Source organism: Chionomys nivalis, chromosome 1 (assembly GCF_950005125.1).
Source record: "Chionomys nivalis chromosome 1, mChiNiv1.1, whole genome shotgun sequence".
NCBI classification, from domain to species: Eukaryota; Metazoa; Chordata; class Mammalia; order Rodentia; family Cricetidae; genus Chionomys; species Chionomys nivalis.
Genome location: NC_080086.1, coordinates 5210899 through 5224264, shown reverse-complemented (window position 1 = coordinate 5224264; position 13366 = coordinate 5210899). Strand labels below are relative to the sequence as shown.

Genomic DNA, 13366 nt, shown 5'->3' with positions numbered 1-13366 from the left:
AGCACAAACTAAAACCGCATGCAGGAGAACGCACAAGATTTCCCCCGAAGCATCTTTCCGAGGTAGTCGACACTACTCTCTACACCTGAAAGGATGCTCCAGATCCCACAGACAGCTGGCAAATGTAGGCTGTCTCATAAAGGAACCTTTCTATTACATAAGATTGGTGGTTTTTATGGGGAGGCCGTCGGTTTTTAAAGTTTGCCAACCAACGATAAAATCAAGCCTGTCTGGCCACATGTGTTAAAGTCGATCTACCCATTTTGGAAAGCACAGTACTTCAATACGGATTTACAATTATAACTATTGTTCGGTAATACTATTCGTAAATTCCCGAGAAGTCCTGCGTGTCCATCAGCTTTCTGGTGAAGAATTTGTAAAGGAACTGTGTGAGTATAAGTTACACAGTTTGCAGCTCTGAAGAGCTATAGGAAATACTGGTTCAAGCCATAAGAGCATCATTATAATACGCGAGCGCTCAAGTCAGCATACATTAAATGACATCTTCCTGAAAGGTGCACACACTTCAGAGATTCACTCCTTAGATCGTTACTGGTGATCTACATGCAGGACATTCTAAAGTCTAGCTAGAGCTACAGGGACGACCACGGCAGCTTTCCCTCATGTGATTTCTACAGATGAGTTTTTATCCCCACAACCATGGTCAACACGCTTCCATCTTGAAACAAACACCGCATGGAGATTATGTGAATGCCCCGCCCCAGTCTCAAGCACTCATCTTAAAGACAATGCACACATTTTTATCTCTCACTTCTATTTCTAACATGAAGCAGGCTTGGGAAAAGCCCCACCCTTGTCCTGTCAACACAAGAGCCATCAAGGAGTAAACCTGCTCTCCAAACTTCAGCAGTGAAGGTGTCACTGCTTTCTGAGAAATCCGTATGCCTGGACTTACCAGTGTATGCAGTCACACCCTTTCCTGTATTATAACTCTTTAGACTGAGGGGTGGGATTATGTCTTTTCAGATTCACACACTAAAATCTTAACTTCTTGTATGTCACATTTGACCTGCTTAGATAAAGGGTCAGCGATGATTTCACCAAATTAAGATGACCTCCTATTGAAATTGGGTGGACCTCTGGATTAATATGACTGGTACCCATGTAGAAAGAGAAATCTTGAATATAGACTCTCACAAAGAAAATAAACATTTCGTGAAAAAAGTGAGGTTACACTCCTACACCCCAAGGTACTATTAGAAGTAGAGACAATCCCCCCAAGGCTGACACTCTGGCCTCAGATGTTCCTCTCCACAACGGTGAGGCAGGCAGCTTCTGTTTAAGCCACCGTGTTTACAGCACTTTGTTCCCTGAAAACCCTATGAGACAGGAGATTTGAAGTCACGACTTCCTGGATTCTATATTTTAAGCAAATCCTCCGACTGGTTTCGAAATAAAAGCTGCAGGGTCAGTCTTTGAGAAACTGTGCTAGGCAGATCTAGGAAAAAGAAATTCAAACTCATGTTTCGACGGAGCAAACAAGTGATTGTTCTCGTAAACTGCCAAAGTTTTGACTTGGCTTTAGCTCTGCTGGGGTTTTGCCAGGGGAGTTCTCCAGTATCCATTTCTTCCTACCACTTACAGAAAATTCACATTTATATTTTAAAAGAGGTTTAAAAGTACCAATCTTTCCTTCTTTCCCTGCCCTTGATAACTTATTTACTGCTTCAGATACACAGCTGATACCATGGTAAAGCTGTGGCAGTTAACTCCGCTCAATTTGCCTGCTGCAGGGGCGCTGCCATACTCTGTTCTGACTTCCTGCAGGAATCATAAAGAATATACTCTGGCTTAGCGGTGGTGGCGCACGCCTTTAATCCCGGCACCTGGGAAGCAGTGGCAGGCGGATCTCTGTGACTTCCAGGCCAGCCTGATCTACAAGAGCTAGTTCCAGGACAGGTTCCAAAGCTACAGAAGAATCCTGTCTCAAAAACAAAACAAAACAAAACAAAAAAAAAAAAAAACAAAAACAAAAAAAAAACAAAAAAAACCCCAAAATAAAAAAGAATGTACTCTGAATTTCCATTACAAAATCAGTAATTGCATTCTCCGTGTCAGTTGTGATGCTGAATGTGAAAACACACGATCTCTTGATGGAGAATGGGAAACAATACACGTCGTTAGTTCCATGTTAGTCTGTCTCCTTGGTGAAGACGTGAAAGTTGGAATACAAGAAAAACAAAATGGCAAGCTTTATTATATTGAATGAGTGTAGGCTGACTACCTAGAAGCAAAACAATTTAGGTTCGTTGGAAAGACACACGAAGTAACTTCAAAGCCGACTAAGCCATCGCCGCTGGTCTGAAAACGTTTCTGACAGGTTGCAGAGTAATGGGAACGCGCAACACCGGAAGTTTCTCGGTAAGGACCAAGTTTCGAGTTTAGCTACGGGAGACGTGCGGATCCCGCCACCTTCGGTTTGCACGAGCTGGTCTGGGACTGCGCCCGTCCGCCGGCTCCCCTCCCGTCAGTCCGCGCTCGCCCCTCGTCTCCCTCCTTTCCCCGGCTCACCATGAGAGAAGGATCCTCTGGAGAGAAAAGTCTGAACTCTGCAGCGTAGGAACGCTCACGGTTGTCAGGGCGACAGGCCACGCCCACCCACCAATCCCAGCGCTCCGCGGAGGCCGCCTGCGCAGTCGCCCTGCGGTCTTCCGGCGGGAGTCTTGTCCTTGTCATAGACTGGCGGCCCGAGCCCCAGCCCACTTCCGACACAAGCCCCGCCCCCATGACCGGTTACCTAAGGCCGCCCACTTCGGCCTGGTGCCCCGCCCACTTCCGGCATGCGCCCCGCCCCTCCGAGGGAGGACTGCCGCAGTCAGAGCGTTTACGGCGGCGGCCGAGCGACTGGTTTTCCGGATCCGGGGGCTGCAGGTGGTGAAGTATGCTTTTGGAGCGGGCTCTGCGGTGGGAGGGGAGCTGTGTGTTCTCACGCTGCATCCCAGGCTGACCTGGAACTCGCGGGCATCCTTCTGGCCCTCCTCCTCCTCCTCAGAGCTGGGGTTACAGCCGTGGGTCGCCACGCCCGGCTCTATAAAGGGGTTTTTCCCTCGCTTCTGTGCTCCGCGGCAAGCCATTTCCCGGGAATCTAAGGATGGCGCCAGCCGGCGACTAGGTGAAGCCACCGGCTCTGGGCAGGTCGCCAGGAGGTCGCTTGGCCGCGTAGGCGAGGCAGATGGGCTCCTAGAGGGTCCTTACCTAGAGATTAAAATAGTGAAGATTCTTCACTGACCGCGATGGTTTAGTTTCTGTGCAAAACATTCGCCCCTTTCCCCTAGAGCTGCCCACACAAGGTGTGAAAGTGACTCGAATTAATTCCTGGGCAAACTATTCCAGTAGACGTGGCTAAGATCCAGCGAGCCCGTATTGTCCCAAGGTCACCGACTCAGTTGTGCCGTTGTAGCAGTCTTCAGAATCGGAGCACCTCTCCGTATAAAGGAATGGCACGTTACACCAACCGGAAAGTAGCAGGAACCGAGTCAATTATTTGTCCTAACCCCAGTTTAAGACCTGTCCAACCTATTAAACACAAGACGAAGTAAAATTATGTCCCGTATCTAAATTCCAATTTAATGTTCTATCACGTTCTTACATGCCCCTGACTAAATGTACTATTCCTAAGTATTACTGGCAGCTATTTTTTGTGGGTTAAAGTTATTGGTTGCATAATACTTATGATCTTACTGCCCTCTGAGCCTTGGTAACAAGATAGAAACTCGCCATCCACTGCATACAAATTCAAATTTAGCTCACTATAAGCCGTTATTGGAAAGTTAGCTTCGTTTTTAATTACTCAACAAAGCTACTGCTATTGTTTTGTAGTGTCACCAGATTATATAAAGATCAATATAAGAACCACACACATGCATATAGCACTTGGATCTACAAGTGCACACCTTTACTCAGTATTTAAGAGGCCCAGACAGTCCCTATTGTAGTGAGCTTCCAGTACAGCATGTCTCAACCTGTGAGTCGCAACCTTTGGAGTGAAAGGACCCTTTCACAGGGTCATCTAAAACCATCTATGCTACATTACCATTCATAACGGTAACAAAATTATGAAGTAGCAACAAAAGTAATTTTATGGTTGGGGGTCACTACTACCTGAGGAACTATTAAAGGGTCACGGCATTTGGAAGGTTTGAGAACTAGTGTTCTAGTCCTAAAATATCCCATCCATATGGTGGTTTATAAATTCATTTGCTTCTACATGAAGTAGATTCCTGGGAACAAGTAATTTTACAGTGGAGAATCCTGGCAAGCACTTTTAATCAGCCGTAACAACACAGTGAAATTGTGCCTAGCTGATAAAGATGCAATGTAAGAGGTTAGAAATGGGAATATGTTTAGGCTTGGTCCAGTGAGGCCTTTCCCAAACTCCTCTCCTTGGCAGTTTGAGCCACCTAACATAAGAAGCATGGTCAACACTGCAGATGCTGTCTGTTCCCTGTGGAATCCTCGCCAAATGCTTCATTTGCCCTCATTCCATTATTGTGCATTCTTGTTCTGTGCCAACCTCTTTGATCTCCCAACCCGGTTTCTTTTGAGATTTGGACTCTTAGTGTCTCCCAAGTAATGAAGCTTAACCTTGAGAGTGGGGTAGACAGTTTTCCTTTTGGTATGCAAACAGGCTTAGAAAAGCTAAGAGAGCCTAGATTATAAAAGCTCTCAGCACAAACTACCATTCTGGGGAGTAGATCTTAGTGAATAAAACACACACGCAAGATCCCAGCGAGAGGCAGGAGTCCCTGAACACAGGGCCAGCTCATTGAATACGGTTTATGGAAAGGACTGACACCAGAGGCCATGTCCTCAACATGCATACTGTGGCAAGTGCACACCTGCACACAAAGATGAAAAACAAGCTTACCATTTCCCCAATATGTAATGTTTGTGATGAAGATTACATAGCAGTTATTTGAAAAGAAAAATCTTCCTTTTCTTTAGGTATGTATAAGAGTGGATTAATTCCGTGTTAAATGAAAATGGCTAATTCTTTGCGAGGAGAAGTACTGGCCCTTTACAAAAATGTAAGTAATTATGCTGCCAACTTTACAAATGCTATCATATGACATGGACTGCTTAGAAACACATCTTTACAAATGCTATCATATGACATGGACTGCTTAGAAACACATCTTTACAAATGCTATATGACATGGATTGCTTAGAAACACATCTTTCTTTTTAAAGCTGCTGTATCTTGGACGGGACTATCCAAAAGGAGCAGACTATTTTAAAAGGCGTTTGAAGAATGTTTTCCTTAAAAACAAGGATGTGAAGGACCCAGAGAAGATCAAAGAGCTTATTGCACGAGGAGAATTTGTAATGAAGGAGCTAGAGGCCTTATACTTCCTTAGGAAATACAGAGCTATGAAGCAACGTTACTATTCAGATACCAACAACTAACCAACCATTGCTATCAACACCTGGCTGACAGCGCCAGCTGTTTGTATCAACTATTATAAAATGATTCCATTTACACTGTCACAGTACATGTTTAAAAACCCAGAGGTGCCCTAATGCATTAAAATGTGTGTCAGCCTCATCGATACTGAGCTCTACTCGTAATCCTTCATGCTCAAATTTTATTAACACAGCAGCACCTAAGTTTAGCACCTTTCATGAGAATACATTTTTTCAAGAAAATAAACATACCTAATTTTCTAATGTTATAGTGACTTATTCTTAGCCGATTTCTCCATTTACTAATGAGACTATCATCAGCAAATGGTGTCTAACAAGTATATTACCCTTTAGCTTGTGAGCGTTTGTGATTTCCCCCCATCTAGTAAAGTACATATTCAAGGCTGTCTACAAACACCTCCTCAAAATGATTTGAATGCAGTTTTCAAAATAAGACATATCAAGGTGACTTTGAGCTTGAGGATGCTCAGCAGGTGACTGTCATTATGTAGCCATTAGCTCCCCTTAACCCCAAATCCCGTTCAGCCTGGACTAGCTTTCATGAGTGGTAAGGTTCCTGTTTCCACCATCAAAGCAAATATACTTTTGCTAGTGTGAAGTGAGCCTACCTGAACAGGATGCATATTTAAGCAAACACTTTAACGTTTATATAATAATCTTAGCAACTTTATAAATAAAGAACTTTCCAAATTAAAGTGGCAAAAAGTGTCTGCTTAATGGAGTTCATATCAGCTACTTGGCAGATGTTCCAAATTCCCATCAAGAAACACCCACAGTCAGGGCTGAGGTGTAGCTCGGTGTGGATGCTTGCCTAACAAACGTTGAAACTCTGGACTTGAACTTCAGCCACAATAAGAAATACGTGATTACACACTTTATAGTCACCATAACTATTTTTATTACATTACAATGATTAGGAGCAGTACAGTTCATGACAAAAATATTACAAATTTCAGATCACTTCACAGCACATACTCCTATAAACATTTAAAAGTTAATATTTATTAAAAGAGTGGTCATTTTTAAATTTAATGTTTGATATGACCAACATTCCCTAGATCAGCACAACCAAAGGATGGAAAACAACTGGATCACACTGCATATGTCCCACACACACCAAAAAAAGAAAAAAGAAAAAAAAAGAGAAAAGAAAAGCACAATGTACAAAATGTGCATGTTTCAGTTTACACTATACAAAAATAGTTAAAATACATTCCAGGTAAACATGTTACATTAAGAAATAGCACTAGTAAGAAATTGGCACTCAAATAAAAATGCAGAAGTGTTTTCAACATGAAGAATGAGACAGTGGAATTGGGGACCTGGAGATAAATCAGGACACAGCCCAGTTAGCTGGCAGGGCTGGGTGGGTCTGAAACTGGCATTTCTGCAGAGAACTGAATTTTCCCAAACTCATCTAAAATGCCTACCGCTGTCCCAAACAGGCACACCACAAATCTGAATCTAATTAGTAACTATTCTTTGAAAACTAAATCACTTCTTTAGAAATAATTTTCATGTTTTGACATAATTTTACACCTACTGGGTATATCTGTTCAATTTTTCAGCGCAGAATTCATGCTACCTAATATTACACTGAAGTCAGTAAGTATAAATTCACCTTTAAGGTAACTTTTGGGGCTTAAAAAAAATGGCTACACGATTATCAAGAAATTACTACTTTTAACAAATGGAGTTTAAATTTTTATTGCCTACAAAAATCCCTCCTGAATATATATTATTGTTTTGGGGGAAAAATGGAAGAATCAGTGGAATACAAAATGAGATGAATCTGCAAACTGTAACTTCTGACATGCCTCATGTAACTTTTATGTATGTTAAACAAAATTGTGCAACAGTGAAAAGTCTTAATTATCTATAAAAATTAGGATCTAAATCCCTATGCGGTGTGACTCAAGTCAGTAGAGCCTAGAACTCCTGACTGAAAATATTTACTCAAATTGTATTTGTCTGCTATATCCCCACAAACATGCTAATGCCTATGACTGTGATTTAGCACTGGTTTTCAATTTCAACAGGCTGTAGTAACTAGATAGCACTTACGTTTGTTCCTCGGACTTTTTCCCTTTGAAAAATCTCTACAAAACCTTCTTGTTAACAAAAGACTAAATATTCAAAATTTACACAATGGTAATTACCACTACTTAACACACTGCCCAGAGTCTCCAGTAAATATCTGATTATGCACCGCAGCTCCTGAAGTACACCTGCTCCTCTGTATAAAAACAAGAAGCGTCACTAATTGTGTTAAAACTTAATATCTGGGCAGCGGTGGCTCAGGCCTTTAATCCCAGCACTTGGGAGGCACAAGCAGGCAGATCTCTGTGAGTTTGAGGCCAGCCTGGTCTGTAGAGTGAGTTCCAGGCCAGCCAGGGCTACACAGAGAAGCCCGATCTTGGACCCTCCTCCCCCAGCAAAAAAAAAAAAAAAAAAAAGCAAAAAACAAAACAAAACAAAAAACCCTACACACATATTAAAATAAAACTTAAAATATCCACCGAAAGAATGTTCTATGAACATATAGAGCTTAGAACAGTTTAGAATCCTACTAATTTTCTTTTCTTGCAAATAAATTCAGGTGCCTGCTTATTTGTACCCAAATAAAACTATTTTAGAAGTCAATATTTAATTTTCATAAGTTTTTTTAAAAAATTATGTACTTAAGGAGAAAACTAGATTAGGGAATTTCTGTTCTTTTAGAAGAAATAAAGTTGCACTGGAATCACAACCAGCAATTCTTGCTGAATCGAGAGGAAACTGCAAACACCTCTCCGCAAAACTGAAACCATGCGTTCTAATATTTTTAGGCCCTCGGCCACACATCTTACTAGAGTATTACAAACACACTACAAACCTCGGGCCAAGGATTGTGTCCCTTCTCTGGGGACACCACATCATATCCCCAGTGCCTGTGTGGTGCCTAGCATTAAGACAAGTACTGAATAAATGCTAAGGAAATATATTCTGACTTTAAAAATGAGGTTTCTGATTGAAACTTTAAAGTGTTTTCACTGTAAGGCTGCATTCATTAAAACAGTGGACTCTTATCAACCAGGATGATCCCCAGATGGAGGCTAAGCTCTTCTTCCGGACAGTGCTCTTTGTCCACACTAAAATTCCTACTTAGCCACCACTGGATGGGGCTGCAGGCATGAAGTCAAAAGGGATCAACATTAAATTTCTGTAGTGGCCTCCTGAAAACCAGCTATCAGTTCAAATCCCAGTCTGGTTTCTGTTGGATTATTTTAAACCCCGGGGAAGAAAGTCATAGGCAGCTTTGATGAACCTTCCTTAGTAGGCAACTTTCATGTAGTTGTTCATTGCAAAAATAAAATTTGAAATGGGGGAAATTAAAGTATTACAAGGAAACTACACTAAGTCTGGGGCATACAAGAGGGAATCTGGCAATTGGAGAATGGGTACTGAACTATAAACTTTACCTATTGCACAATTTTGCCCAAAACTGGCAGTGAAGATGATAATCCATGTAAAAAAGTTACAGATTGTGCTAAGCGTGACAACTCGGTGTATCAGTGTGTAAACGGACTATAAGTTACACAGCTGTGAAGAGTTTTTGAGATGACTGAGCACTGAGTAAGACAGTGATATGCCTAACATCAGACTTCTAAAAGACAGACATCCAGTCCTCATAATCCAGTGGATTTTAATGTCACTTCAGAAATTTGAAGGAATGCTTTAAGTGCACTGAAGGGATTGCTTTTGCTGTTATCTATCCTTGGAGCACAGAGATTTCTAAGTACATATCAGCTTGGGAAGTATTAGGAATGTTTGCTAGAGGTCAGAGACTAGTCAAACACACATTCTCAAACCTTCATACTACACTGCCTAAAGATTTACTCTCCTTGTAGCCTCCTACCCCTTGAAGCTAACAAATTTATTTAAATTTTTTTTATTATAAACAAAAGAAATATTCCAGATTTGTCAGCAGAACTGCTACATGAGAATGCACTGACTGAGCTGTCCAAACTCTCCTTGTCCTCATCCTGACCAACACTGACTTGATGCTCATCACAGGTCACATGAGGCCCACTCTTGCAACTTTGATCTCAACACCTGTTAAGCTGCAACTGTCTCAAATCATCTTCAGTTTCTCTACCAGAATTAAAACTACTATCAAGACATAAGTTCAAAACACTTAAAAGTTAGGCTAAGGAAGAGCACTCTGACATGGGGGTTATACTAATTCTCATGAGAACTTATATAATGTTAAAATTGTTGGAATTATTACAAAAATTTAATAGCTTGTAAATATAGCCCAAATGGTTACTATTTCTTACTGGGTCTGCCTTACCAGGAAAAGCTATTAGGAATCTTACAGTGATTTAGCTAATATGGAATGGACTTTTATTCACTATTTTCCATTGCCTTTTTTTTTCCCCATTTTCCCCCTTTTCTAGAAAAAATATACTATTTTGGGGCATGACCATGACTAATAGCAGTAGAAAGCAAGAGAAAGCCTTTGTGAACAGTCTAACTAACTACACTTACGAAGCATGATAGACTCCGGACATGCTAGAAGTAAATCAAAGGGAAGCCCATAAATCTGTGATTCCTCAGTCTTAGCAGAACCAATCATATGGTCTCAGATGAAGCTGTAATTACTAAGTAATTCATTCTGTGACTAGATGAACACAAAGCAGGATGGCTCAAAAGCTTCATTACCATGGTTCACGCCAACGCTCACAGCTGGTACAAGAAGCAGCAAGGAATCACGGGCACACACCAGAACCCAAGACAGTCTCAGGACTTTGTCTCTTCCACAGGCATTGCTAGTTTAAGTTCAAAACCCAGGGAATACTGGCACTTGGAATAAAGAGGTTTCCACTGTCATTTTAAAATAAGCATTTAAGATAAAAGCTGACAGTTTGCACGAACAGGGGAAAAAAAGAATTAGGTAATGCTAAAACAAATGCTAATAATTTAGTGTAATGTACAAAAATTACCACCTTTACTTAAGTATGCCTTAAGAAAACAGTACAAATTGTATTTACATAATTATACACTTTGTCTTTGACTTCTTTTTCTTCTTTTTACCATCTTTGCTCATCTTTTCTTTATGTCTTCGAATTTCTCGGACTAATGTGTAGAAGGCATCATCAACACCCTGAAATATATCAAAAAAGAATCAAAATGTTAATGCATTTGACGGCCTGCAGTCCCCATGATAGACTTCATTGTCAATGGAAACTTTACTGACAAAGGCAAGTCCAGTTTGTGCTGATGTTGTGGAAGCTGAATGGGCCAGAATGTTAGCATTAAGTATCTCATCATGGATACTTCTGACATTTTAAAATATTTAAATTATTACCTAAAAATTTTATGATATTTAAAACAGCTTAATGTGTATGAGTGTTTCATCTGCACGTCTGTCTGCATTATGTGAGTACAGTGCTCAACAGAGGCCAGAGAAGAGCATCAGATCCCCAGGAACAGTTGTGAACTGCCTTGTGGGTGCTGCGTGGCTGAGTCCTCTGAAAGAACAGCCAGTGCTCTTAACCACTGAGCCATCTCTCCAGTCCTGGTATTCTACAGAAATAGAAACTTGACTTTCACAGCATGCAGAGATAGTAAGTGGCACAGAATCTTACATAAACTCAACAAATGACTTTTCCCCCCCCACAAAAGGACTTAATTTTCTACTAATTTTCCCTACTAGCAAACTTTGTCACAATTCCCAATGCTTGCCTCCATGTATGGTAGGTATGCCTTTGTATATACAACTTAATTGTCCCCGAGTTTCTGGACTTTGGACCGTAAGCCATGTGACTTTAGGACACTGCTGCCTTGAAAGTTGTTGTAATGTTCCTGACCTCTGGTGATGAGCAAAGTTGTCTGAGAGGTGATGGACTTGACCACACTGCAGAAGATGCTCTGTTTTATTACTGTTCAGCCATTCAAAACTTGCCATATACAAACCCATCTTCAAAGAACATCCAACATTAGTAATTAAAGCCTATATCTATTTGCTATTTTTTCAGTTGTGACTAAAACTGATTAAGTCAGAGTAATTTCCAACCTCCTAGACCCTGGCATGAAGAGTACATTCTAGAAGTAAGAAAACTGACTTTAAACCTTAAATATGCAAGTTCACACTGGAGTAAGCCCTTGCCTTATCTTTGTTAAAAGCAGAAGTGTTGCTGAAGAAATGTGTGTCATGTTTTATTTTATCTGTTCATCCTAGTAGGAACTACAGAAAGAAATTTTAACCTAATAATGCTTCCAAACCTAGACAATAGAGGGAATCTGGAGAATGGCACCCAACAAAGTTAAGCCACTTTTGTATACTTTCAACTTTTCATTTTGACAACTAATCCCTAATTCGGTACAGTTAGAAAGGTAGAGTGGCAATGAAGCTTGCTCACATTTAACAAAGAGAAATAGGATAACGCCAGTATCATCTATTGGAATACAAGTGAGTAAATATATATTGCCCCAAACCCCAAATCTGCACTCCCTGGTGCTTCACCTCCTGAACACCATTCCTGCTACAATACAGACAGTGCAGTCAAGGCTGAATTAGAGGTGAGATCCACTCCGACATACAGAAGACAGACTCTTCCTTCTACACTGTCCTCAACGTGGTGAGAAACCATTCCAAGGACATAATAAATGTACCTATAAACTCACTGCACTTTACCACTTAGGGTCATAGACCCTTGGATTTGGATGAAATCTTTTTGTCTGCATGTGTGGGGGGGAGGGGGTACCTGTGTATTCAAGTGGAGGCCTGAGGAGGACACCAGGAGTCTTGTTCCATTGCTCTCCACCATCTTCCCTTGAGGCAAAGTATCTCAATGAGACTGGAGCTAGGCCGGTGACCAGTAAACTCCAATGATTACTTCTGACCCCTGCCCCAACGCTGGAATTATAGCTGGTACTTGGCCAGCTTTTTGTGAGTTCCAGGGATTTGAACTCAGGTGCTCACACTAACACAATAAGCGTGCATATGCAGTGAGCCATCTCCCAGCCCTGAGATGCAATCTTATCTAACTCCCTTTTAACCTTCATGAGTTCCCTTTGATCACACATTATATTGGCTACTCTGTTTCAACTTTAAAAATTACATTCATTTATTTCTGTGTTTGTGTGCATGCCATGGCACACATATGGAGGTCAGAGACAACCCACCAAGTGGATCTGAAGAACAAACTCAGGTCCTCAGGCTGGATGGCCATCTCATTAGCCCTCGAGCTATTTTTATAATAAAGAAAGACCAATGATACTAAAACAATGGTGCAGAGAAATAGAAATCCTGAGAGGGATAGTTGTATGAAACTTTTTAAGAGGGAATAAAATACAAGCATTTAAGAGACAAGGAAGACAGAACTTAACAGCACGTACCCTCTTCTCAGGTTCTGCACTTATTCTAACTAGATGACTTCAAGGTTAGAGAAATGTCATAGTTAATGTACACAGGGCAGTGGACTCCTTGTTCTTGTGGGAACTAATTCTCATAAAGTCACGTCATATTCTGCTAATTATTCTGTTTACATTTACCCCTTTTTTACAACTATAAACAACTAATTAGTATGTATTTATCGCTATTAAATAAAAACTTTATATTTAACTACAAATATCATAAAATATACCCTTTATTTATATGGAATGTGCTATATGCACTAAAATCACAACGATTCAATTCATACGGTCAAACTATGAGCATTCACGCCAGTCACTGCTACAACTCTATCTTTTAGACAGAACAGTGTGATTCTGCCTTTGTTTTGAATATAATGATAAGTGTACCACATACTCTAAATGCTGTTCTATTTTAAAATAATCTAAGAGTGAGGCTGGAAAAGGAATAAGGTTAAACTCACCACTTAAATCTGGTCATGATTTTTATTTTCAAATTGCATTTTTAATGTTGACTTGTCTC

The 13366-nt window shown here is 40.7% G+C and overlaps 3 protein-coding genes across 6 annotated transcripts in view; 1 reads left to right on the top strand and 2 right to left on the bottom strand.

Moving 5' to 3' along the window:
* Nucleotides 1-2588, bottom strand: part of Dnai7 (dynein axonemal intermediate chain 7) — a 43981-nt gene extending 41393 nt beyond the window's left edge. Inside the window, exon 1 of the mRNA XM_057785828.1 lies at nucleotides 2533-2588. Within this exon, the coding sequence (XP_057641811.1) occupies nucleotides 2533-2535 (3 nt within the window). The 5' untranslated portion in view covers nucleotides 2536-2588. The remainder of the gene's footprint in view (nucleotides 1-2532) is intronic.
* Nucleotides 2589-2799: 211 nt separating this feature from the next.
* Nucleotides 2800-6282, top strand: Etfrf1 (electron transfer flavoprotein regulatory factor 1). Of its 2 annotated transcripts, none has more exons than XM_057766197.1 (3): nucleotides 2800-2900; nucleotides 4966-5048; nucleotides 5212-6282. In XM_057766197.1, the coding sequence occupies exons 2-3, from the start codon at nucleotides 4998-5000 to the stop codon at nucleotides 5425-5427; spliced, it is 267 nt and encodes an 88-aa protein (XP_057622180.1). In that variant the 5' UTR covers nucleotides 2800-2900; nucleotides 4966-4997; the 3' UTR covers nucleotides 5428-6282. The 2 variants fall into 2 exon arrangements, with proteins under 2 accessions (XP_057622180.1, XP_057622181.1); XM_057766198.1 differs by having other exon boundaries at nucleotides 2806-2892.
* A 50-nt stretch (nucleotides 6283-6332) lies between these two features.
* Nucleotides 6333-13366, bottom strand: part of Kras (KRAS proto-oncogene, GTPase) — a 34691-nt gene continuing 27657 nt past the window's right edge. Inside the window, exon 7 of one of the 3 annotated variants that reach the window (XM_057766196.1) lies at nucleotides 6333-10591. In XM_057766196.1, the coding sequence (XP_057622179.1) occupies nucleotides 10475-10591 (117 nt within the window). In that variant the 3' untranslated portion in view covers nucleotides 6333-10474. The remainder of the gene's footprint in view (nucleotides 10592-13366) is intronic. The other 2 variants (XM_057766195.1, XM_057766194.1) reach the window with 2 other exon arrangements.

Coding starts and splice junctions, on each gene's coding strand:
- Etfrf1 (XM_057766197.1), top strand. CDS start 4,998: ATGAAAATGGCTAATTCTTTGCGAGGAGAAGTACTGGCCCTTTACAAA. Junction 5,049..5,211: donor TACTGGCCCTTTACAAAAAT/GTAAGTAATTAT, acceptor TTCTTTTTAAAG/CTGCTGTATCTTGGACGGGA.